Here is a 26,762-nt window from a genome sequence, read left to right as displayed (position 1 = left end):
TCACCGGCATGCTTCATTTTCACCTCAGAACACAAACATTGCTCTCATTTTTATGAAGTGTTCAGGTTCACAAACTATGCTATTTTTGTGAAGTTATTTCCATGAGCACCTATGCAAACTAGCTACAAGTAAAACTATCAGCAGAAAAATAGTCTCATAGAATCAACGTGGATAAATCTAATACTTAATTCAAAGACAAATGATTCATAATTCTCACTAGAAGCAGCCAAATCATATACATTATGTTTCTTTAGCAAAAAGACAATGAAGTATGGTACACTAGCAGAAGAAACAAAGCCATTAGCTGCTACTTTTACATGCACAATCACCAAGACAACCAATTTGCAAGGAAGTAAAATATTAGCTGTTTAACCAAATGAAATTCCTTTGCTTTAAATACCACGTGCAAGATACTTTAAGGTAAGTATCTCACTGAAAATTATTGTAGAACACACCATGGTGATAATACTACCTCAGAAGTTAACATGATTGAGCACACCCAATACAGAGTTCTACAGACAATTAGCACCAGGAAAACACCCTCTCTTTACCACTTTTTCAAGTGACTGCTATGAGGCAGACCAGGGAACTAATCCAGCCTGAACTGAAGGACAAGCTTAACCCTTCATCAGCTCACTGAACTAACTTGTCACAAGAATAGGAGAACAGGCTGCTGAGAAATAGCAACTCTAACCGAAAGTGCTCCCAAGGTGATAAGTGAGCAAGACCGCTATTTCAAGAGAAAAATTTTGAAATTTGCTTTTCACCAGAATCTGGACAAGGTGTAAGCAAGAACAAACTGGACTACACAATTCACTTCTATAAAAGAGCCATTTAAGCCATATCCTGCATGAAAGGTTAGATGGAAACATACGTAAAGCACCTCAGCTGTACCCCTTTGAACAGGAAACTCGAACTAGTAACCAACGCTTTGTCATTTCCTGCTTTAGTACTGAAAAATCCACATTATTAGCATATTGCATTGAGCTGTAAGCTCCACTCAGGAGATGTGCAATACTGATGCCAACTCACCCACACCATGCACAAGACCACTTAGTTTAAGCATTATCTGTTCCCAACAACAGTTTAAATTCCTTTGATTATGCTATCAGAATCACCCTACTGAGAAAACAGGTTTAATTTGTTTCTCAAAATCTAAGTTGCAGCTAAGCATAATTCTTGCAAGAGAACCCTTTGCAAATAAACTGATTTTGGCTCAGTCTGCCTCAAGGTCTGGTTAGAAGCAATGGGAATGCATTCTTATTGTGCTCAGTTTGCATAAGCACAAAGTGTTACTCTTACAGGGAACACCTTCTACCCACTGGACAATCCTATTTCGCACTGTAGCTCCACCCATGCTGTAGCAATCAGCAGCCTACAGCCCTTCCTTCCTACCCTGATCTTTCCCTCTCAGGGTCAGGAAACCACCTGGTGGGGGATTCCTTCCTCTACTGGGCACAGCCTTGCTGTTTTAAACATCCCTGAAAAACATACAGACACTGCAAAAGAAAATCTTATGCTAGCCTAAGTCTTCTTTTACTTTTGAAAAGTAAGCTCAGAATTCTTTTCCAGAACTTAGAAGAGATTTTTTGCCCATAATCATCATGTTCAGGGCATCAATGCCCCATCTCCTATAGCACTTAGTAACAGTGAGCTCACATGCAACCTAAAAGGCTTTGGCAGAGCACACATGCAATCCTACACTTCACTGAAACAGCCGTGTTCTGGCTGAGGTGCAATTCTTGGACTACACATCCCCCCCCCCCCCCAAAAAAAAATATCCTTCAGCTGGCGACAAAGAAGCAAGCACCAGAGACAGGTGATTGAGGCATCACCTTTTAATTCCTAAGGCCTTCCCAAGTACAGGCTGGAAGATATAGAGCAGCGCTGCACCCCAAGACAGGGCACCCATGCACTCCTCCTGGAGTCAGTTATCCAACCTCTGCCTCCACAACAGAACTCCATCGCAAAATGACTCAGAACAGAAAGGTGCCAAAACCAAGCTCTTCATTTGGTATTACTGCAGGGTTGATTTCATTATGACAAATGAAGGTATTTGGAAAAAAAAAACCCACCAACCAAAACCACCCAAACAAAACCCACCAACCAAAACCCCAACTTTCAAATTCAAAAGGAGGTCCAGTCTTGCTGTAACAAGGTCATTTCACTTAAGCTTCTGAGCACTGCCTAAGAAAACTGCAGTTATCTTAATGGTTGCAACACTGCCTCATCACTACTCACTAAAACAAGAATACTTGCAGAAGATAAATCTTATTAGCATGCTTAAAAAGCAAGATGAAAATAAAGTAATATCACATTAAAATCATGCTCAGGAAGACAGAGCCTTCCTATAATCTCCATTCCCTTTCTTACAAGGGAAAGCCAAGCAAAAAGAATAGTGACTTTGCAAGCCAGTCATACACAACTAACTCAAAGCATCAGAACTGAACGTTCTATTTCCAAGTTGCTTCTATTGCCAAGTTGCCCCTCTGGGGAAAAAAAACAAACCACCAAACCTCCAAAGGACGATGAAGATTTACAGATTTCTAAAGGCTGATTAAACTGTGTGCTTGCTATTATTAAATTAGTCATATTTGTCCTCCAAGTTCAGTATTTTGTTCCACCCCATTCTATGTGAACTGCACTTGAAACATGGCACAAACTGAAGAAAAGCAGCCACCTACTAAAAAGTTTAAATACTCTGTAAACTACTCACTAAGTCACCATATGCTTTAACTTTAAAGTTTACACAGTGACTGGTACTGTCTTTAGAGCTACAACAGGGAAGTCAACATGCATCTTTAAGTAAGCCTGACAGAAAAATAAATGCAGCTCTTCGCTTACATGCGAATTACCTGGCTTGTGAATAAAGCCTGTCACAAGCTGAGACACAGGTGAGCTACCATCATACCTCCAGTAACAGCTTACATGGGCAAAAGGCTGTCTGCACTCCTATCTAAATACCATCCCTCACACTCATTATATAGTGGCCACCCTTACTAACATAAAACACAAAACCTGCTCCCACAAGCACCTCTCCTGCAAGCCAAGAAGAGGAGGGAATGTTAGACGATTCACTTAAATGCTGCTTTTTTGAATCATGGTTACATTTCCCTTCTGATTTTGCAGTCCTTCAGTTCTTTTAAGGCACATAGAAAGTTTACTTTGTTCTACACATGATGAATTTGTCCAATTAAAGATATTGTGAGACTAGTCATCCCAGCCCGCAGGACATCATAGACTCCCGAATCATCATGTCAGCTAAATGATTCATGCATCGCCTACAGGACTGTCTCTCCTCCCATTCAACATTTACATAGCTTGTTCTACAACTACAGGTGCTGAACTCTTATCAAGAAAGAGCTGTAGTTACACATAATTTACTAGGTCAGCCTGATAGTAGCTTCTCAGAAGAAGCCTCAGACCATTCATTGAGCAAGACTACTAGTACCTGTTCAGAAAAAAAATTCCTCCAGCCAACAGATGATCTGAAACACAAAAGCTGCATTTCAAATTCTCCTCAATTTTTCTGCATCTCTTTCTTTAAAAGTGATTCTTTAAGGCACAGAAAAATCCTTGGAACTTCATCATTAATTTCAAGAGAATACAGTTAAAAAAAGAAGTTTGAAAAAATTGAGATAAAATGACTCTGCAGGGAATAAAAAAAGAGAAAATATTAATTACTATGAAAAAGCAAAGGTAAATTCTCAATAGTCTTCCCAGTAAAGACAAAAAAGTTCAGTTTTCCAAAGTTGTTTACCCAGCAAAAACAGTAATAGACCCCACTTGATAAGACACTCACTATCAAGCAAGCAGAGATCTAGAACAACAATAAATTCATGAACAAAAGAGTCTGTCAATTTCTCACATACCCCCACACTACCTGCTGAAAAGCATCCACCTAGTTAAAGCAATTTCTCTGAAAACCACAACAGGTTAACAAATATTACTTCTCATTGCACCACACTCCACTACGGGTACATGGGAGTTGTACTACATAGAAGAAAAATAACTACAGAACTGATGGACTTTAAGCACATACATTTTTTGACACATTAAGCCATGATAGCAATCCTCAATTACTAGGGGAAAAATAATTATCACTAACCAACATTTGCACTATGGCAATACTGTGGCAAATAACCCTTACTGGAAAAAAGTTTTACTCAAGCCACACACCTTTTCTGCAGTTATCCACAAAAGGATAAACTCTCCTGTGGCTTAATGCTACAGTATTACAGTATCATGTCAAAACACTGCACTAGGAGACAAGAGGTGGTGACAGCAGCAAAAACTTCTGTGATTTTCAACAGCCAAACATTGCAGTCTCGGAATATTACCTGGCTTTCTAAGATTTTAATTAGGTTGAAGACAGCAGAAAACTGATGAGTAAGAAGCTCACAAGACTCCCAGCAATTCCTTCAGGCAGTGAATCCACTCCATGGGTCTTGCTTTAAACAGAAAATTGGGCCAGATGACCTCCAGAAGTTCATAGGATTATAGAATGGTTTGCGTTGGAAGGGAGCTTAAAGATCATCTAGATCCATCCCCTCGCCACAGGCAGGGGCACCTTCCACCAGACCAGGCTGCTCAAAGTCCCATCCAACCTAGCCTTCCATCTGGTGGTTTGTTCCAAACATACACTTTTCTATGATTCTAAATTAATTCATTTTTTTCCATCATACATGCAGCTTTCAAAAGAGCTTATTTTCTACCTTAAATACTGCCAAAACAGCCAAAATGTGCAGAAACACCAGCCTAGTTTACCAGAGGTTGATGTGGTTTAATCAAACAAGATACCAAGCCATTATTGACAAGTACAAACAAGGTTCTGCAGCCGGCAATTTGTGTTTGGATACTAAACCCCCTTTTTTACTGAAGTTAAATACAGATTTGTGTAATAATTCTGTATATCTTAAATTTTAGGTAGCAAAAAGCTGACACTGTTCAAGGAATCACAGTAAACAAGTAGAACTAATACAGTCTTCTCTAGCATGTCTACTGATCTCAGACAACTCAGGATCAGGAAATTGGTATTTCACTCAAGTTGTGTCAACCACATACCACAACTTTCATTCTTACCACTTGATCCTTTCAGCTTTGAAAAAAACCTAAACATTTCAGAAAAAGCTATCCATATTAACAAATATTTCAATTCTGAATCAGAACATTAATCTAAGCTGCTAGCATGGGCAAGTCACGGTGTCTGCACCTCTCCATGACTACCCATGCATTTCCATAACTTCAGGTGCAAACTCCTATGCTTGACCTGCAAGTTCTGAAAAATTCTGAACTGCATCCTAACCTTCAAATCCCCTCACAGATACATTAACTATTTCTAATGCAACACTATGCATTAACCTTTGAATAGCCTTCTTTTCCAAAGTAGTCAGGTGCTTCAGTGATCTTGACCATCATACAAGTAAGTGTGTGTGTGTTACGTGTGTTTTTGCACCCTTTTCACATTCACAATTCTAAACAAATGTTACAGGCAGGCTAGTCCCTAGCTAAGTATTTCAAGACACTACCAGATAATTTCATGACATTTAAGATCCTGACTATGTTGTAATGCCAGCTGTTAACGTGTCTGGGGCACTTCCTTTCTTCTCTTTTGCATAATGTATTTACAGTTATACCGCCCCAACATAGAGATCAAAGATGATCTGAAAGGAGATATTAGAAGAGACGTCTCTTAACAGGGAAGCAACTTTTAAGTGCACTTGAGTGGTATGTTAAGGTAGCTTTAACCTTTGCCCCAAACATAACCAGCATTTAATGGCCTCCATCATTCAAAAGACATAGGCCTTGTCAGCAACAGCAGAGATGCTATTTTCTTTCTTTCTCCATCAAAAAATAACCCACAACCCAAACCAAGGAAACCAGTTTTATCTGCTTCAATCCTCTATCTTCACTCAGAAAGTAAGATAGGAGGAAGGGGAAAATTGTGAGTAATCTGTATCGGTGTAATTTTCAGTAATTACTTTCTCACATGGGATTGGCTTCAGTTCCAAAACACCCAGGACATACACTATACATCAGCTTCCTGCTTTCAGATAAAATACTTCAGCCTGTTCCCTTGAGCAGAAAAGTTAGTAACAACGAGGTATGCCTAAACTATTTCAGTTTCTACATTTTGTACTCACCCAGAAGACAATGTTGTAGCTGAAGAGCAGGTATTTGTACCAACAGCTGACTTCTGCATTAGAATATCTGTAATAGTGCATCTTCTATAGCACAGTGCCTGCACAGAAGAAAACGAATGCGAAGAATTAGGCAGCGAAAGATTTGACAAATAAAGAATTTTTTTTCCAGAGAAAGGGACTATAGTAACCTGTACTGTATGCCATTCAGAGGTGTGTTCAACGTCAGCTTAAAAACTTCTGCTGACCCTAAATTCCCTATAAGTATTTGTTGCTTAATAATCCTATCTTTTTTAAGCACCCTTATGTGGTGACGGGGAGGGACACCCAAAAAGGAAACTAGCTATACAGTTAGCCTAGAAAGACCTGCATCTGCAAGCTGACATTCATGCGCTTTCTCACTCCTTCAAAACCATTTTACTTACAGATGGCTGCTTGGACTTACGCAACAGTCTGAACACACACCCTGTGGATTACACATCCAACAACCCAGCTAGCAAACATTAGAAGCAGTTACCTGGAAAACCTCAGCATCTACAGACTGCTAAAGGTAGTTGTACTCTGCCTTTTCCATACTTTAATGTGTCTTTTCCAAATCAGTACTCCACAAGATGTTTTATTGTCAAGAATAACGGCCCCACCATGAAACAGCTGGCAGTTTGGTATTCCCACTTCCTTAAGTACACTAGAGATAAGGTTCAGCCACAGCTGTTGCTCAAATATTTCAGAGAACTACAGTTTTTCAGAATATAACAAATAAAGCAACCTCTGCAGGAATGCCACACATAAGAAAAGACACACAGGACAATCTGTTAAATCAAAAGCCAGACCTGGGAAGACAAAGCACTCCCACAGCCCTTGCATTCTAGAGAGCTGACTACACCACTGCTGCCTATGGCAGATAAGAACCAGCTCCACATTTAACCCTCCACACACGTGAGGTAAATGTTTTCCTCCCATAAGATAACAGTGGAAGGTTTATGACAGGGAAGCAAGCAAAGAGAATTTTCAAACACCTCATAACTAAGAAAGAGACTTCAACTACACTGACCTGGACATTCACAGACAGCATGCAAAACCCAAGCCTACCCAGCAAAAATCTGAAACCATGGAACAGAGAACTAAAAATTTCCACCACATCCACAGCTATGAGAAGGGAAACTAATTTTTTTTAGAAGGCAATTTGCACCTGGGTATAAAAACCAATCCCACTGAAAAAAGGAACACAAGCAAATACCTGCCAGGTTTAAGAATCCCATTCAATACAATGAACGGCTTGCTTTAGCTTTTTAGCAAAATACCAATTATTTTCTGAGACAATTATGGAGTACTACCATTAATGTCTCCTTGGAGGAGCTTGCTTTTTGAAATCTCAATAAAAATGTTTCAAGCCTTACCTTGAGCTGGTTTTCTCCTGAAGGTGAAACAATACACTCAACAGATCAAGGACACACAACAGACATCTCTAGCCCATAAGACCATAGACAGAAATCCCAAACAAGCTTTGATTTTCCTTCCAGAGGTCTCCCCATGCCAGGCTTGGCTTCCATCTGGAAGCAGACTGAGAATCCCTTCTTCTTGGTCCAGACACATCCTCCCATCCCTCTTTGAGCCCAGCCAGGAAGTTTCTTTGCTGCCCAACTAAATGGAAATACTTTTCAGAGACCATGGAGAAAAATCTAAAGCTTTAGATTTTGGGGGGTTTTGTTTTGGTAGAATACTCCAGAGCTTTAAGAAGTTATGGAAAAAACAAGTGGAAATTCAGGTAACTTGTCATACCAAAGTAGAATTGCAATTGTGGACAGAAAATAATTTCTGCTTTTTTCAAGCTAAGATGACCTGCATGTGCATAAAAGGAATTTTCAGATCCTACTGACAGGTGGTAGGTATTATACAACTCCTAGTGATCCACCTGACACGAAGTAGATTAATTTGTATATAAAGTCAGGCATCACTTAAGTAGCCTTCATGCATATGTTACACCTATGCAGGCTGCTTAAGATACATTACCCACAGGCATCTCCAGATTAGTGCATCTGGACAGACAAAACAGCAACAGAAAAATCATTAAAAAAGGAATTACTCATCCTGATTCCATCCAAAATGGAGTAAAAAATTCTATATGAGATAGAGTAAAACTGAGTTAAGTCAGAACTAAAAGATTTTTTCCTCAATAGCCCCAGTAAAGGGACTGAATACACAGAATGAACTACTTAGCTGGTTCCAGAGAAATGGCAGTCTGGAGAAAGATTAAAAAAATAAATTGCACATTCTTACAGAAACAATACCTGCAAAATTTGCCAGGCTAGAGAGTGTGAGCATTCACCATTAACACCTGGGCTTGGTATTTCCACAGTTTAGATGTTTATTTCCATACAGTTTTAACCAAATACTGAAAACAAGGGGATTTTTTGCCTTCCAAAACCTCATCTTACAACTAGGTCCTAACGCTCACAGTTCACTTATAACAAAAAACACTTAAACCGTGTTAAAACAAAATTGTACTTTGTGACAGTATAGGCAGTGACTGGAAACAATTTTCCTGCATGTGACCCAGTCATCTACATAAGCTGATTTTTGCCACATACATTCCTAAATAGACAGTTTGGTTTCCTCATGCCCTGGTTCAGCTATATTTACTGACCTTTTCAACCCATCTATCCTCACAGACAATACTTAGGAATATTACTATTATGACATCTAGTAAAGAAAACTTGTTTAAAAACCACTCTCCTGACATGCTTTATTAAGCTTGCAGCTGAGAGAATACAGAAGGAACAAATGGTTGGGTTTCTGAACTTCTTTATTTTAGTCTCTAGCTCCAAATGGCAATTTATATTTCAGCAGTCAATAGCCATACACTTGACCAAGTCAGTAAGTCTGATGGGCCTGCAGAAGAGAGGGAAAAGAGGGGGCACTAGGAGACAACAGCAGAATGCCACTAGTCTGAGCAGAGTTCAAAACTCAATTTGCATCAGTGTAAATGTGTATTACAGCAATAGGCTGGCTACCAGTGCAAACATTCTCTGGATGCAGGCACACCAAGGCCTCCATCACTGTTTTGCCTCCCTCCCTCTGAAAATCAGGATCCTGGCAAATGACAGGAGCAGCAACTCTAAGATGTACATACTACTACTAAGAAACATCTCTTCTGTAGTGGTAGTGGCAGCAAAAGCAGAGGCAGCAGGTGGCATTTAGCTAGCACATCACTAAATTCCGTAAAAAGGGGCTTCTACTAAACAAAGAGGCTTAAAATATAATCTGAGGCAGAAAGGCAAGTATATCATTTCAGGACCTAAAATATACAAAGTCTGAAGTCTTACTTTTTGTTAGGTTGCCCTCCCTGGCATAGGGACTGACATCCAGCTGTTGTCAGGGAAGCTATTCACAGGAATAAGAGCATCAGAAGTATCTTTACTGATAAGCACCATTCCCCACCTACCTCACCATTTTGACCACATTTCTCCCCACTTCCCCATACAACTGGCAAGATACTCCAGTCAATACCAATTACAGTATTCTCACAGAACGAAAAAGAAAAAAAATAATTATATACTGTTTGGGGTTTTTTAGTGCTCTGAAGTAACAGGGGCCCAGTACTACCAGTACTGGTTCCTTGTTGCAAGGAGCTATCCTATAACAGCACGTGGCTGCCCAGACAGATGTTACCTTCTGGAACACCTGCCTATATTAAGAGTAGATTTGACTTAATCTCTTTGCTTATCCTTATCAGGAGTCTTTTGGTTCCTCTTGACACTGAACACCATATAGTACGGTATAATCACTACTGGTGTGGGAGTGACATTCTGACACTATAAATCTCAACAGTAGGTGAATCCAGCTTTTTCCCCTAACCCTACAAATAAACAGACCAACAATCCAGTCAAGGCCACACAGCTGCCTTCCCTGTGTTTACACTAAAAGCAGTCATGTTTCCTAGTGTAGGAGGCATCTGTTACCAGCCTAGAAATCTGCTACATCAGTACTTCGTTGAATTTACATCACAGGCTACACATCTATGGTTAGGCAATAGTACAAAACACTTGGAAGATTAAAGTAGTATGTGGGCAGCATAGACAAGGAACTTTCTCTACAGTGTTTCAAACAAAGCAAGTCACATTGTGTCAGCTGACAGTTTTCACCCACTCATGACAACAGGAATTTCTAACAGTTAAATACAGAGCACTGCTGCTTTGGTAGAACATATAATTTTGTCTTTGTGTTTACAGCTTTACTAAGGAGCAAAAAAAAAAAAAAAAAAAAAATGTAGTCATTCATCAAGAGGCTACTGCCATTTCCAAAGTGTTTCTACACCCACAGATTCCACTCTTACCTTCAAAATGTTTACAGCACTGATATTCATAGTCTATATATTTTAACTCTCATAAAGCCAAAGTTGTGATATATGAATCTAATTTAGGTATGCAGGAAAACCCTCACAGATAAGATGTTAAATATAGAACAAGAACAACTGGAACACTAATTCACATCTCTAGACATAGGTCTACTAATTCTTTTGACCCTCAGGAGATGTTAACCTTACAAGGCTGACCTAAGTCACACTGAAGTTCCAGGTTCAGTCACTACTGCCACCGTGTGTAGTCCTGATCCCTTCCCTGCCCCCTCCTAAAATCCACAACCACTAATCATCCTACTCTGTGGAGCAAACAGTCACAGAGCAAATCACATAGCAAATCTCGAGAACAATCCTGTGATCTTGTACCACGCACCACGGAGAAAACATTTTTAAGCTTTCCAATCTACCTCCCTGGAACTCATATAAATGCCAGTGTGGGTGCAGTTGGGAGGTGGCAGGAGAACAGGATGGGAGGCCAGAAGCAGTACTAGCTTCTGAGAGTGCTCCTGGGAATGCAACACCCCTGCAATGACAGCACACAGCAGCACCGCAGGCTACACCACACTTGAGGCTAACACGCTGAAATGGATGATACTGGGGGAACAGGGGCAGAACTGAGGCAAGAGAAAACAAAGAAAAAAACCTGTCATTTTATAAGCTGTTTGCTGCTCCCTCATCATTCATCAGTACAAAGCATCAAGTCTATATGAAGCTGGTGAAACAAATCAAGTCGAAAGAACACACTGAGGAGCAAGAAAAAATTTTACAACACAGCCAGAGATGCACTTTGGCCTATGGTTTGTTTCAATATGACTACTTAATTCCAGTACTTTATCAAAACCATTCAAGTTTATTCAAGAAATGGTGCCATTAAAAATAATTGCCATATTCTTTGGACATGCTCAATCAATAGGGTTGTGGGGTTTTTTGTGAAGTTCAAAGGAAGACTTCTCCCTGACCAGAGATCACAGATTTTCTCATAACCTTCTGAAATGGAGCAACTTAGCAGCACCTATAGACTGTTCTTCCCACATGCCAGAGAGGTCTTAATGTTCAGTACAAAACCTGGGTGCCGAGGATCAAATCTTCACGTGTTAAGGGCTGATCTGGTGCAACACAAAGGAAAGAAAAACTGATGGGATTTGGAGCTCTTACAGGCTTATCTGTTCCTGGAAACAGAGATAGTAGCCCTGCCGATGATTCAGGAACTCCGTGCAAGCATGTGTCATCTTTATTTTCGTAATTTTGTCTCCAAGGAACTCTGACTGGAGCCTCCCAAAGAAAATGCAAGCTTCTCTTAAGCAATAAAAGTATAGTGTATTTACTTCTGCTACAGTCCAGAAAAGCAGCAAAATATTTGCTCATTTTTAGAGGAAAGCTGGGAACTACTCAACAAAAGGGTATTTTTTTTTTATCCTGAAAGACTCATGATGCAAGACAGATATTGCTAATAGGTTATCCCTGGGTTTACTAAAAAAATAACGGCAGATAGCACATCTCTGAACTCAATGGAAAACATGACCAAAGCCAGACAGATTCCTTAAGACACCATCTTTTGAGGCTTTTATTTTTGTAGTGTGCTGAAGACTCAAAGTTCTTAAAGCATTTGAAGAATATTTCAAGCAGAAGTTGCTCTGATACATACTCTACAAAACAATCCCTCAGAGCAGATCCAATCCCCTATAAATTGGAAAGAGTTTCAGATTTCAGTGATCAGGCTTCATTTGCTATGGCACAAATTGCAACTTAGGAAAACTTGTAAGTAACATACATACACCAGTGTTCCCAAACCCAAAACAAAGAAGCAGCAATTCAGAAGAGCTCCACTCCAGCTCTACAGACAATTCACACTATATGCATGTGCTTTTTGGCCTTTTATGAGTTGCATCTGAAATACCATGTACAATTACTCTAACCTTAGACTAACATTCAGAAGGTAGATACCTTAAATTCTGAAAATAATCTACATGGGCATCGGAAAGCATCATCTTTTAACCTCTTCGGAACCGTCCACTTGACTAACATGACCAATAATTCAACATAAAAGCTCTACATTGCACAGCTGTAACTCAAGGAGCTAGTCAAGCTATCATTCACGGAATATTTTCAGCTTCACTAGATTACTTTAATAGAAATATACTTCAGGAAGATTTGAAAAAGCAGAGTATAATTAAGGATCACTCCCACAGCAATTAAAAAGCAGTGACAGAGGACAATAGCAGTTGTAACAATTTTACTTTTCATCATTCTTCAAAGAAGCTACCAAAAGATACAGCTGGCTGGCCTCGCTTTCACATCTTAAAATCTTTATTCCTACTTAGCTATGAAAGCTACTAGTAATGCTAAAAAATATATCCACAAAACAGAAGCAGCTCCAAGAAATCCTTATTTTCATTTACACACACTAGTCAGAATGAAAACCAATGACACTGTAGAATTCAAGTATTGACTATGTAAATCCAAACTGCAAATAATTTTAATTGACAATGAGGAGACATACAACTGTACTCAGCTATCCACTGAGTTTCACTAGGTTTATGCTACTTCTGCTCCACTGAGGTAATAAGTGAACAGATTAAGAGACTTTCCGCTCCAACATACAGCAGCGCTTGACAAAGGCACCAACTAAAAGGTATGGGTCTTTTACCTAGTTCAAGGGAAATCTGCTCAAAGTAGCTGACTACAAATAAAGTGTATACTCCATTCTGACTTAAAGCACGAGGTAGCACAGGAAGCAGAAAGAAAAGGAAATACCACAAGTAAACTGCATCTTAAAAGCCAGTGACTTTCCAAACACGAGCAGAAGAGTAAAAGACAGAAGAGAGAACATGTTGTAAGCCATCAGGCTCTTTATTAATATTAAAGAATAGAGGTAACGGCAGGAGTAGAGGATGTAGAGCCTTCACTAACCTTACCCTCAAAAGCACTTGGGAATTACCCATGCTCATGCAAGTTAAAACTCAGATGGATTACACCAGAGTAAGTGAAACCAACACTAGACACCATCACTGCAGTTCAATGGATGGCTTGTTAACATCTTGGTAAAGTTTGGAAAAAAATCTTTCATGTCTATGAAAGTTTTTTTAACAAAGCTGTCAACCAGTTTCACCTGAATAGGAGCTTGCCTGTGCTGTAACTTATTTAGTATGTGCAAGAAACCACAAGCCATGTTTTCCTTTTACTTCACAGAAAGTTCAGGTATTGTGAAATGCATAGAAGCGTGTCAGTCATTCTGACCAGAAGGTTATTCACCCCAGGGAGCAAAGCCTGTTAGAACAAGTAGCCAGAATAATCTTAGCCAATCAAAACTCCTTGGCTGCTTTCTACTGCCTCTCATGAGGCTCAGATACATATCCACTGCCTTTAACAGAACAGTAGCAAGGCAAAACTCAAGGTCTCAAATTAAAGCAAGCTTGTAATTTGACTTTTTTTTCCCTCCAACAGAAGGTTTTGGAACCCTAACAAAGCAAGTATTTTATTTGAGGAGCCAGATCTTCCAGTTTGGGGAACAATTTTATTCCTATTTAGTGATCAGGGGATAATTTTATTTCTGTTTAGTGATCCAACAGTAACAGAATCTATTCCATATACACTGTCCGCTCCTTCCCATACCTCCATACAGACCAAAATGTTTCAAGAACAAAAGAGGTCTTGCTATACCACTTTATATCACAAAAGTAAGTCACAACTTAAGAAAAGACAGGAAGCCATCAACTTTCTTTGCTGATAAATGCACGCTTTCTTCAGAGAACATCCTAAACTTTTACCATATTGTGGCTTTCCTCTGTTTCCAGAAAAGCTATTTGTTTGAGTTTCCAGTTACACTTCAGCCAAAATTGATAACCATTCATTTTCTTTTTTCGTAAGAGAGAAGAACAGGAGACTGATTATAGTAATACACCCTAAAGAAATGACGAGTATATAATTTGTTTCGGGGTTTTGTTTGGTGGGTGGTTTTTTTCTTTTCTTAAAAACATGCCTTGCTTTGGGTATAACATGCAGTCTGTCCACGTCCACACCATATTTCTTAGCCTTTACGCTGAATGTTCCTATATATGTATTTAAACACATATATAATATGTATACATAATATGTGTGTATATATACAACAAAATATATATTTAATAATTTAAACCAGATAAAGGGGTCTCTAAGTTTAAAAAAAAAAAAAAAAAAGAATTCCAGCATTGACAACTCCAGTAATGAGCATGCTAAGGAATGAATGCGTGTATTTGTACAATACTAGTTATATTCACTATTTGTTCAGGTTAAACAAGGTTGTCTCCATGTCGTGGAGACATGATGTGGAGCTGAATCCATAAAAATTCAATTTTTTCTCCCCTCCCACCCCAAGTAACAGGACCCATCCTTTCAAACACCAGAGGAAGAGTCATTCCAAGGAGGTGCCCTCCTAGCACCAGGGCATGCTACTTGTTGGGGGAATGGAGTGTTAATACATGTTGGGTTTGGGGACAACACTTTCAAACCTTGCTTTCCTTTGCTGCCCTCCACCTTGTACACCACCTGCATTCTCAGCACACCCAGGGGAACCTTATTTTATATGCTGAGCAGAGCAGTCACCAGCTCAAAGGCCACAAGAGAAAAAGGCTATTTGTGGTCCCATAGACAGCTCAACCACTATGCAGCTATTCTCCCTACTGACTGACTTTCTGGTAAAGAAACACACTTGTGCAACTTTCAAAAATCAACTAGCATATAAATCTCTTAACGCAACATCAGAAAATGTTAGAGACGTGACCAAATGGCATTCACTAAACACCTCACAGTCTTAACCACTGCCAACTCTTCAGCAAACTAGATGTCTCAGCCCAAAGACACAGAAATAAGGTAATGCTTCAGGAGACACAGCAGGTAGGTTTGCAAAGCAACCTGCACACCCCACCACAACACCAGGAAAAAGAATTTAAAAAAAGACAAAGACCAAAGCTGCTCCAGGCCAAGCCTGTGCTTGAACAGCTTCAGCCCTTCCCCCAAGAGCCAGTGCTCAGGCAGGTCATGAGAAACCCTTGACTGTCTCACTGGAAGACTCTACATCCGCCCCAGGGGAAGGAGGAAAAACAGGCTTTCCACCTCTCAGGATTATGCCAAGAACAACAGGGTGCCATTAAGAGACTGAGGCAGCAAAAGCTGCGAAGTGACACTGTTGGAGCACCTTCCAATGCAGACATCAAGTCTCTGCAATACCTAATAGCAAACAACAGCAGAATTGGAAGGTGCAGAGGTTAGACACAAACACTTCCTAATCTGCAGCTTTTATTAAAGGAAAAAACCCCAAATACCTCCAGAGGGAAAAAAAAAAAAAAAAGTGAGAACACAGGAAACTGCCATCTTAACAGGCTGACAGCATGACTGGTTACACAAGCAGCACAGCTCAGAAAAAAAAGATGGGAGCTGAACACCACCTTCCCTTCTCACTTGCCCAAGCTAGACAGTCTTTCAAACTCCCTTCTGCTTTACAGCAGACCACTGCTATGATCACTTTGTCAAAAACCCCTCTGCAACCTCAGCACACTGTACACTTTGCAAAGAAAGCCACCTCATTGTCTTCTGAGAGTCATCTCACTAATTGCCTATCCATTAGTTTCAAGTCAAACAACTTTTTAGATTAACCTTCCTCCTCCACAGGCTTGCCATGCAGACAAACTGAAGTAACTTAATACTCAGGGCAGGGTAGAAAGCTTTGTCATTTTGTACCCTTTATTATTTATAGCTATACCACCGCATTCATACTCCACACAACATTAAGTACTTCCCTGAGCACTGTTTAATAACAAATTGTTGAAGGGAAAGAAACGTGCATCAAGAGAATCGGCCCCATGTCCCGACAGTCAGAAGGCTGCTGTCACATAGAGACCAAAGTCCACCATCTCAGGTGTCTTCCTTCAGGTGCAAGTTACTTGAGGCTATTCCCTTTGTTTTCTATACCAGGAGTTTCTAGATGTCAGTGCACATGTTTCAGCACTGATTTTATACCCTAAAACAAAAGTAGACAGCTCTCACCAAGCGGAACAAATCACACTCTTTTTGAAATATTAAAATTCACAGCATTCAGCTGCCTTTGAATATTGTGCTTCATTCTGCTTCCTGTAGCTGCAACTGCAGCAACTGGAAGCTGTCTTTTTACCTCCAAGTCCATCAATTATTTAGAGAAAACACCTTTCCAGAGACACTCAAGCACTCAAGTATCAATTATTTAGTTTTGGAGCAGGAATCAAAAACTTTTAAAACAGGAAAAATGATTTCTGGAAAGGACTGTTGGGCCACATGAACAAATTTGGTTTTGTACGCTAGCAACCTGTCTGAAACAGGATAAAAAAGCCAAAAGTACACACAGAAGCGCAGTGAGTGCCTGAGCCTCCTACTGCCAAAGGAAGAGCCCTAACTGCATCAGGGTGCTTCAGCACAGGTCTTCACATGGAAGACCTTTATCAATTTGTAATAAATGCCTGCTCTCCAGACCAGCAGAAAAGCTCCTCTGTAATACCAGAACTCTGAAAAACATTCAACAATGCTTACTGCAAAGATCAAGAGGAAGCAAAGCCCTACATTTATTACACCCTTGCCTTTCACATTCAGGTTCAGATTGAGGGTGAAGACACCTCTAAGATGTTCAGCTTTTGCACAGACTTCTAAAGACAAGGGCACAGAAAGAGCTCTAAGAAATACATGTAAGCAGGCACTCTGGCTAAGAACAAAAATTAATCCATCTACACATAGTACAGCTCATACATGATACAAAGAAAGGGATAAAACACTTATTTTGCTCCCCCAAAAAGATGACAGACAGGAAACATTGAAGCAAAACAAGTGCTGGTCCCCCCATTCCAAAGGGGGGCTGAGGAACACTTTGAAGCAGAAAGGTTCAAAATACATAAACTTTTAAATCCTGCTAAGAGCCTTGGGTTTGGATACAGTTCCTCTTGTGGTCAGCACATTTTATGTTCATTTGCTAAAATTTTTCTGCTTAAGTGACAACAGAATTCAAGCGTGAATAATCAAGTAGAACGATACTTCACCTCTCTCAAAGGGCTTCAATTCCAAGATTTATGTCACATTGGTAATGAAGATCATCTCAAGCCTGGCCATTCAAGTCAGTGGTTTCAGCTGCAAACACTGCAATCCTTTACCCTGTGTCAATATTTGAGGATCACCATTTGCTGCAGGTTAAATCCTTTACCATAATCCTCACCTGTGACATGCCTAAAATAGAAGTATTTACCCAACAATGATTTTTCAGCTCACTGACCATACTGAAAACAGGTTTTGTTCAGTCATCCAGAATAAAGAGAGACTGGTTTACAATGCAAAAAAATCAAATACAAGATGTTCAACTATCAGTAATTAAGTTGTGGATGGACCCATCTGAACCTAGATGCTTCAGCCCGCTCCCCTACCTCACCCGCTCTTTTTTTTTTTTTTCATTGCTACATTAAAAATCAGATCTCAGCCTTTCTGGGGCGACCCAAGCTATTAAACTTGAAAACCCACACATATCTAATTTTGATTAGCTTACTCTGATCATCTCCAACATTGTTCTTAATGTTTCCTTTACCAGATGCTTTTGGCTGAGCATGAGCCAAAGGGCCAAGGAGAAGGATCCTGCTCTTGCCCAAAGTGTGGTAGGGGCTGGAAGGCTGTGTCAGTTCCAGAAGAGCTACAGAATTTAGGACATGCAATACCAGGGGACAGACTCAACTGTCCTGTGGATGTATGATCAGAACCCACCCGGGAAAGGACCGTTTCTTAACTCCCCCTTATGTCTGCAACATTTACTCTGAAGTAAAAACAATTTTTATCCCTTTTATTTAATTTATCCATGATACTTAAGCTCAAAGCAACATAAGAACCATAGCATGTTCATGGATTTTGTGAATTGCAGCCCGTACACCTTGGAAATGCACCACAGATGCCAAAATACCAAAGTCCATTCTTTCCTTCAGAAACAGGAAGTTTTGACCCAGGAAGCCACAGCATGAAGCAGCATGGCACAAAAAGCCCACAAGTAAAAACATTCTCGATTCACATGCGAGTGAGGCATAAATGTCTCCTTTGTCTGGTGTCTGAAACCCACATATTTTACCATAACCCACCCAAGTGGAATTTTTTTTGGTACAAGCAGAAAATGACAAAAAGGGAAGATCTGTAGGAACAGCTTTGACAATCGCTCTGTGAACCCTGCTCACCACCACCACCACACACCTCAATGAGATTTCTAACCTAATACAGTGAGATTAGAACAAGAGTTTAATTTATTCACACTCAGCAGTGCTCAAACTGTGCCACACCTAATATACCACGGGTAACTTGATGGAAAGCTGTAAGAATTAATTGTAGGAGTTTGTCAGCAGAAAAATTCACCCCCTCCACCCCCCTTTTTTTTCCTCCCCAAACATCCAGGTAATGGCGAACTGTTAGCCACACACCAAAGCTTCATAAACTAAACATAACTACCCTCTAAGAAAATCAGGTCATCCTCAAGATGAAACAATCTATGAGAGATCAAAAGGAATATTCCTCAATTACTCATTAGAAGTTAGCCTACAATTTAAGCTTCTTCATCCAGATTACCTACACATTTGTATCCAAACATGACGAAATTCAAAACACACCATTTCAATAATTTTCTCACTACATCTAAGAGGAAAAAAGTAACATCTTCAATACCAAAGACAGTGTCCAAATTAGATAGCATTGTAGGGCTCAGAGCAAGGGCTTTTTATGATCCTTTCATTAAGTATTACAAGGCCTAAAGCTAGTAAAAGGTAGCTCAGAACATACCCCCCCCATTTCAGTCCCGTCAGGTATATTACCTATATGAAAGCTCTCACACAGATGCTGCTCCTAACAAAAGATAGTATTTTTCCTTTTTTTTTTCTGCCACCCCCTGTCCCGCCCCTTGCAAGGGGGCAGGGATGAGGGGAAAGTGGCTTTAAGCAGGAGAACAGTGTATGACTAATTATTCTACAATGCACTAAATGTCAAAGCCTACCCAGAGACAAGAATAAGACTCAAGTGAGGTTTCTTCTGATTTGGTCTTAGCTAGGTATTGGAGATAAGGATACAAAGGAAGCTAACTGGACCAACTTACACTAAAAAATCACACATAGCACACACCAGATAAAGAGTGACTTTCAATGACTGATTTAGTCATAGACCTCACTTATCAAGTCCATCTATGAGCAAGACGAAAAAAAAATAAAGATGCCAACCACGTAACTTACTTTGCATATTGTTTTTCAAGACTATTATAAGCACATTTCCAAGCTTTTGGGAAGCTATTTCTAAAACCTGCTCTTTCTGTGGTGTTGTAATTTTGAACGCAAAAATCTTCTACGGACAGGCATTATTACTTCATTCTTCCCTCCCCACTCCACAAGAACAGAGCTAAAAGGACATACATCACACCCCCAGAAATTACCTTTCTTCCAGGGTCATTAGCTAGAGGATAAAGAACACCATTCCACCAACACAGATGTTCTGGATTTGTTTAAAAAAAATAAACCAGGCCAACCAAAAAACAAAAGCCGCAAAGCAGTTCCTCCTACAGCTCATTCCTACTTCACACCAATGACTAGACTTGAAATTCCCACCTGACCCTTTCTGTCCCCACACAATTCCTCAGTCAAGCAGACAGGGGTTGCATCTCAACCATCCACACAGAAGCATTTAAAGTTTCACACATTTATTCTAAGTATAAAGTGGCTCAGAAAGTCCTAAAAACATGTGAGTACCCATGCCTAACTCGCTGCCAGAAAGGAGATCATCAAGCCACTGAACATTTATGAACAAGATATACCCAGTATTTCCGTTCTCTAGGAGCTGGTTTCCTTCCATTTTAACTAAAGCTCTAGGTCACAAGCTTTATGTCCCTATTTAGAAATAAATAAAGTGCAGTGCTGGAAAAATCTTGTTGTGCCTTTGAAGAGCTATTATGGAAGAGAAATCCAACACAGTAAGCAACTTATTTTTTACAGCTTTTTTTTATTATTAGGAAAGTGGTCAATATGAAACCATTAAGTCTACATCGATGTGAGGTTAAGTCAGATGGACACTTAACAGCCTCATGCAGATACGCTGAAAGTGTAAAATTGCAGTTTATTCTACACAAGAAAAGCCAGTATTGAACTTAGGCAGGTCTCCATAACACTAAGCCTTTTCCAGCTTTGCTTAAAGTATCTCTCTAGAAAGGCACAAGGGCCATCCCTTTCTTTAACAAAAAAGTTTACAAGGGGGGGGGAAAAAACCCAACAAACTTTCCCCACATTAACTGTACATAACGCATTTGACTTGCACCCCCCTGGCAGGGTCTGTATGCAGCAACTCCTCAGCAGCACTCTGTAGTGGTCACAGACCAGAAATTAAACATTCACCTGGAACTACAGAGGCAACCAGGCAGCAGGTAAATGACCAAACCGGAACCGGTGATGCGTAAGTTTTCCAGACACCCATGCCCGGACCCCACAGGAGCCAAAGCAGGCCCGGCATCACCTCAGGTGACACCCGCCCAACGGCCGGGCCTCCTTCGGCGGGAAGCTGGAGGGGTGTCAGAGAGGTCCCTTACTAACACAGTCTACAAGCAATTAAAGTTAAAATAAAATTTAAAACCCAAAAAGTTACAGATCTCAGCCCTCGCACACACAGAGTGGCTGCTCCTGCTCACAGCAGCCCGGACGGAGGGCTGGGGCCGGCAGCAGCCGGTGCTGTGGCAGGGTAAGGAGCAGGCACACACTGCCCGGCGGCTCCAGCACCCCGAAAGGCCTTTTTTTGTTTGTTTGTTTGCTAAATATTTTTCTCCCTCGTCGCACCTCACAACGAAACAACAACTTCGCCTGAACTCCCAGAGGAAGCCTCGCCCGGCTTCCTTTAATGGACAAGGACAATGGCAGAGGCTCGCCATAGCCCCGCCGTTTCGGAAACTTGGGAAGCCTGAAGGCTGCTGCCCGCCCGCTCCCACGGCTGCCGGCTCCCGGGGGATATCGCAGGGGACAGCCGTGCTCCGGGGCGCGGGGGGTGGGCTGGGCTGTGTGTCAAAATGCCGGTGCTTAAAGACAGCGTGGGGAGGAAAGGGCATTCCGTACGGCGGGGACGCGGCGCGACCCCCGGGGCAGACGGCTGAGGGGGATGCCCGGGCCGGCGGCGGGGCGGGCAGGGACTCACCGGGGCAGCAGCCTGCTCGCTAAGTTTCGCCAAGTTGGGCGGAGGGCGAGGCGGCCGTCGGCGTAATGGGGGATCTCTCCGCTGCCTCAGCTAGTCCATGGACACGGCGCGGCGGCGTTCCCGGACCTTCCCCGCCTGAGCGCGGCCGGCCACCAGCGCCGGGGGTGCCTCTCCGCCGAGCCGCGCCGCCCCGCCGCTGCCGTGCGAGCGGACGCACGTCCTGCAGCCACGCCCGCGCGTAGCTCCGCTCCACACAAAGGGGAGCGCCAGAGGCCCAGCGCTGTCTCCGGACCGCTGGGCTCCCGTGGGCCGCTCCGCCTGCCGTGATCCCCGCGGGCGTCCCCCGAGCTGGCGATGGAGTGCCGGCGGCCCCCGAAGGCCGGGCGGAGGCTGCGAGCGCCTCACGTTCCCACCGCCCCTTCCCGGCGGGCGACCCCCGCAGCCCCCTCCGGCGGCTCAGTTGGAGGAAGCCCGCGGCCGCTCAGGAAGGCTCTCGGCTTTTTTATTGAGGCTCGTTTTCTGGTGGAGATGGCTGCGCCCCCCGCCCTGCGGAAGAGGCTCCGCCAGCAGCTCCGCCTCCGGGCCGGGCCGGCCACATCCGCGCTCCCCTCGGCCCCTCAGCGCCGCTTCCTGCTGCCGCGGGGCTTCGGCGGGAAACGGCCAGGCGCGCGCGCGCGGCGGGGTGAGCGGCCGGCCTCTACCTGGGAAGCTAGAAGGCGAAGGAATAAAATAAATCGACCCGACCCTGAAGGGTATTTTGAAACTTTAGATGTCCTGGGGCTTCTAAACCTCTCTTTCGAGGTTGCTGGGAAGACAGGAGGGGGCTGAGTCATGGGGTTTTTAAACCCATGTGGTGAGCAAGTGATGGCTCACACCTGAGGTGGCTGGGCCCGGCAGGTGGGGAAGCGCCTGCCCCGTCCCTGCCCAGTTTAGCTCCTGACTTCATGCACTGCTCCCGTGCCCTTCTTTCCCAGGCATCGCAACCTCCTGGCACAGGGAAGCACTTCTGTTGCTTTTGTTCTCTTTGTCAAATGTAGAGCAAAACTCTTTACTTCAGCACCTGACTATGAAAATACACTTGTGCGCGGGCAGGCAAGGCGACGGCAGTTCGGCACCAGAGGTGTTTGGTACAGGCCGCCTCATATTCTCTGCGCTTCCTTCACCTGCTCCAGGCCTTGGACTTTGAGGACTTCCTCGTTCCCCTGAGCTCAAGAATTGCAAAGGCAGCAGCCACCCCACCTGGTGCTCAGCTAAAAGTGGAAAGGAACTGCTGAGCAATTAAACGGGGGTGGCTTAGTGCTTCTCTTGTGTGGTAGTTCTTCACTAGGTCAAGGCTGACAACCAAAACTATGCTAGAATTACTATGTTACAAACACACAGTTCCCCTCACCCACACCAATCTGAAGTCAGAGAAAGCAGATAGACACCAGTGTGTCACCCACCCACCGGCTGCATTATCAAGATTCCTCCTCATCTCCTACAGCAGTTGTTCAAAGAAATGTGGAGAGAAACAAAAAAATGTGTGTGTGTTGTAGACCTCCCCCAGCTTGCTTGAGGCTTCTCAGAAACCAAAGTAAAATGGAATTGACTGGTAAAGCTGAAAGAAGATGCTAGAAGAATCACCTGAACTTTAGGGAGGAGCAAAGTGAGTAAGGGGAGCTAGAAAAGGTCACTGGATGCCCAGGTGGTTAAAAGAACTAGAACAGATCCTTTTTCCATCTCAGAAGTACTTAAGTCATCTTACAGAGTCACATCTCCAGAAAGTCCAGAGCCAAGGCAGAAAGCTTCAGTGTGCTGCTTCTGTAAGAGGTAGGAAGATGGAGGATGCAATAGTAAGTGTTAAGATTCAGCAGGGGAAATGGGGAAATTTCAGGGAAATTCAACAGCTTTAGGATGCAAGGACTGTGGAATTAGGAAGGGCGTTTGGCAGTAAAATAAGGTTCTCTGGCAGCTTAAAATAGTCTTGTAAAATGGTTTGTGTTAGCAGTCTGCAGAGTAGTTAAATTGACTGTGCTGCTAGCATGGAGACAGTTCGAACAACCGTTCTATGTCCCATTTATTTGCCTTTGACATTATCTCTGTTCTGTGTGCTTCGCAGTGTTGCCGAGACAATTAGGGTAAAAATGTCATCCATCACAAAAACATTAACTAAGTGCTAGGGCAAATTGGAAGACTTTTAAAAAATAGTAACTTTGGCAGTAAAAGGGTATAATAATACTGCAGGAATGAAAATGGAAAATCTGATTTTTTAGTGAACTCATGCAGGCCAATGTTAATGTATGGTTTGTCAATGCTTTTTCCTCTGACCACTACAAAACATTTCCTGAAATATGAATGACTCATTATGAGGACTAGCTGGTAGAAAATGGCATTACCTATTCACCAATTCCACTGTATCTGCTCAGCATCATTATTATCATCAAATACAACTTTTTAGTGGAAGAAATTTCTATTTATGCAGGGAGGTTTCTGGAAATCAGAGTTAAAGTTGGAATTATCATGTGGTTTCGATAATTATGAGGTTAAGAGAGAAGAAGGTGCGCAGGGAAAAAAGCCCACAGAAGCTACTGTGAGGCTTTAAACAACTTCAAAGACAAAGAAAACAGTACCTGGACCTAAAAGAGAAAGTAGAAATATTTCAGGGAAAACCTTTTTAACATTTTCGAGATAAATTACAAGAAGAATAAATTAGGATGGAACTACTCAGGTATCAAGTAAAATTAGAGTGGATTAAACTGAATCAATGATTTAACTTCATTCATCAAGTCGCCACAAGGTTTACTCCGTCTCCCAAGCTCCCTCTGCCGCTATCAGGTGGCTATTGCACCTCGCTGCTCCAGCTCCACTACATCGAGGCTTTGACGGAGCTCTGTGGGACAAAGCAAGCCACTCATACGCTGGCAGTATTTAAAATTAATGTTACTAAAACATAAGACTCACTGTACAGTGAGTCTGTTAATAATTTATTCCCTCCACACTCATTTAGAAATATCTATATACCACAGACTGTATCAGAAACTTCATTTAAGTTGCTTATTTTACAGAGAAAATGTCCGTACAAGTAAAAAGATCGCAGGAGCAGATGTATTTTCTAACAGCTTTCTTCTAGCCTCATCGGAATCTATAGTGGTCTCCTCCTGGCATCTTTATTATGCAAATCTTACTGCACAAAAAACCCACGGGTTTACGGCTGACCTTCATTTTGGCTGGGGTAGCAGTGACATCCAGCGGTTCAGAGAAAGAAAGAAATTCGCTCATTCTTTCTACCACAATGCACGGCAGGAAACGCATCCGAACATAGCAGGGATCCCTTGTCATTCCCTTCTTTGTGGATATTCGTAAATGGCACCAACTACAGGCAGTTTGACAGCCGTGGGTATGGATAACCCACACGGGGAAACACAAATGCGGAACAGGAAATAAATAGAAAACATCCCCAAGGCAAGCCATCCTTCTAATGGCTTTAAAAGGACACCGCAAGTAAAAAATGTAATTGGTATTTTTAAAAGTTCCAGTAAAAAAGAACCTTCCTATATTACACCTACCCCATTGACTTCACAGCATTTTCCTTCTTAAAAAAAACCCAAACCTATTTATTAACCCTCTTTTTGTATGGGGAAACAGGGCAAACAAAGAAGGGAAAGTTGATTGAAGAGAAATTGCTACAGGGGTTTTGTTTCTCAAGCCTAGCCTAAATAAACTTTCAATTATTAGAGTTTCCACTAACTAGCTGAGTCTTGAACTGTGATGTGATAGTTGATGCACTGAGAAGTGATTTAGACTTTGTGCACATGTTGTGCTTTATAAGGGAAAAAAACCCGAATCAAAACATTAAATGCATATCATGAACTGGGCCAGCAGAGGTAGCTGTTGGTACTAAAAAATCAACAACTATGACAGTTTTGTTCAATGAACATTCCTCATCTGAAGAAAAGCTTTACAACCAGTCAGACCTTGCCATCTCCAGCACTGCAAATTCACTTAGAATTTGTTACTCCTTTGCTATTTTGCTGTCATTTTTATTTGACACTGCCCATTTCCAGTTCCTGTTAACTGTTCCAAGCTCCTAGTCACTGGGTACCTTCTATCCTCTCCATTTGTAATTTGTCAATGTAGAGTTCCGAAAGATGAGTCAGCTCCAAATAATCCCAAGGTTGGCTAAAAAAAATTATCAAATTTATCAATAACAATTCTTCAGAACATTTTCAAATGCCATTTGGACCTTTTGTTAACTCCAAATTTTGACTTATCTCTGAAAGACAAGGTTGGAAAACTTTGAAATGTGGATAAGCTTACATAATTTTCAAATCAAGAAGTACACTGTCCCACTAGCAGTTTATGGGAACTATCAGTGTTAACAGCAGGAAAATACACTCTCCCAGACCTAGATCTGACATGGTTACCATACATCAGCCTTTGCTGAAGCTCACAGAGCTGAAAACCTTAATCTCCGTATTTTAATAAATACCTTCCAAAGAAAGTTTCTCAATGTGGTAGGTGCTTTATATACATAAATATATATATATATATATATATATCTCCTTCAAAAGGACTTCACAGGTCTTTCTAAAATATTTCTACGCTAAAGGAATATTTCATCATGTTGTAGCATTAGGGATTTGTATATTTAACAGCTATTATGTTTTAGCTAAACATGCCAAATGCTGGACACAATGGCTTGCTGCTTGTTTCCAAAATCACAAAACACCGCCCCTTTGGGTGGGCTAACAGCAGAGCCGCAACACCAGGGCATCCATGTCATCGTTTAGGACTTCCTGTAGTCTGATTGAAAGAACTGGCAGCCAGCTCTATCAAAGTGGGTGGAATTCAATTGCATGTACACAGCATTTTAAGTAGATGCTCCCCAGATTTGGCAGGTTCTAAAGGCACTTTATGTTAAATTCCTTGGAATCTATCTGGCTTCCCAGATAGATTCATTCTCCATTCAGCCCATTCTCCAAGGACTGTTTATGCCTTTCGTACTTAAATGTTTACGTGCAATGTATAAGCAGCCCTTGGAACAAGGCCTGAGAGCCGGGTCTAAGATCAGTACCTTCTTTGCCTGCGTCTGTGCAAGATGTTTTCTA

General features: G+C 41.7%; 1 protein-coding gene across 1 annotated transcript in view; it reads right to left on the bottom strand.

Moving 5' to 3' along the window:
- TSPAN14 (tetraspanin 14) overlaps positions 1-22,244 on the bottom strand; it is a 41,723-nt gene extending 19,479 nt beyond the window's left edge. The window contains exons 1-2 of the mRNA XM_037399411.1: positions 21,676-22,244; positions 6,144-6,241 (exon numbers count right to left, since the gene is read on the bottom strand). Coding sequence (XP_037255308.1) covers positions 6,144-6,224 — 81 coding nt within the window. The 5' untranslated portion in view covers positions 6,225-6,241; positions 21,676-22,244. The remainder of the gene's footprint in view (positions 1-6,143; positions 6,242-21,675) is intronic.
- Between the last annotated feature and the right edge of the window lie 4,518 nt (positions 22,245-26,762).

The sequence above is a fragment of the Falco rusticolus genome, chromosome 9 (assembly GCF_015220075.1).
Source record: "Falco rusticolus isolate bFalRus1 chromosome 9, bFalRus1.pri, whole genome shotgun sequence".
Classification (NCBI taxonomy): domain Eukaryota; kingdom Metazoa; phylum Chordata; class Aves; order Falconiformes; family Falconidae; genus Falco; species Falco rusticolus.
The sequence above is the reverse complement of the archived record's forward strand: the minus strand, read 5'-3'. Positions and strand labels throughout refer to the sequence as shown.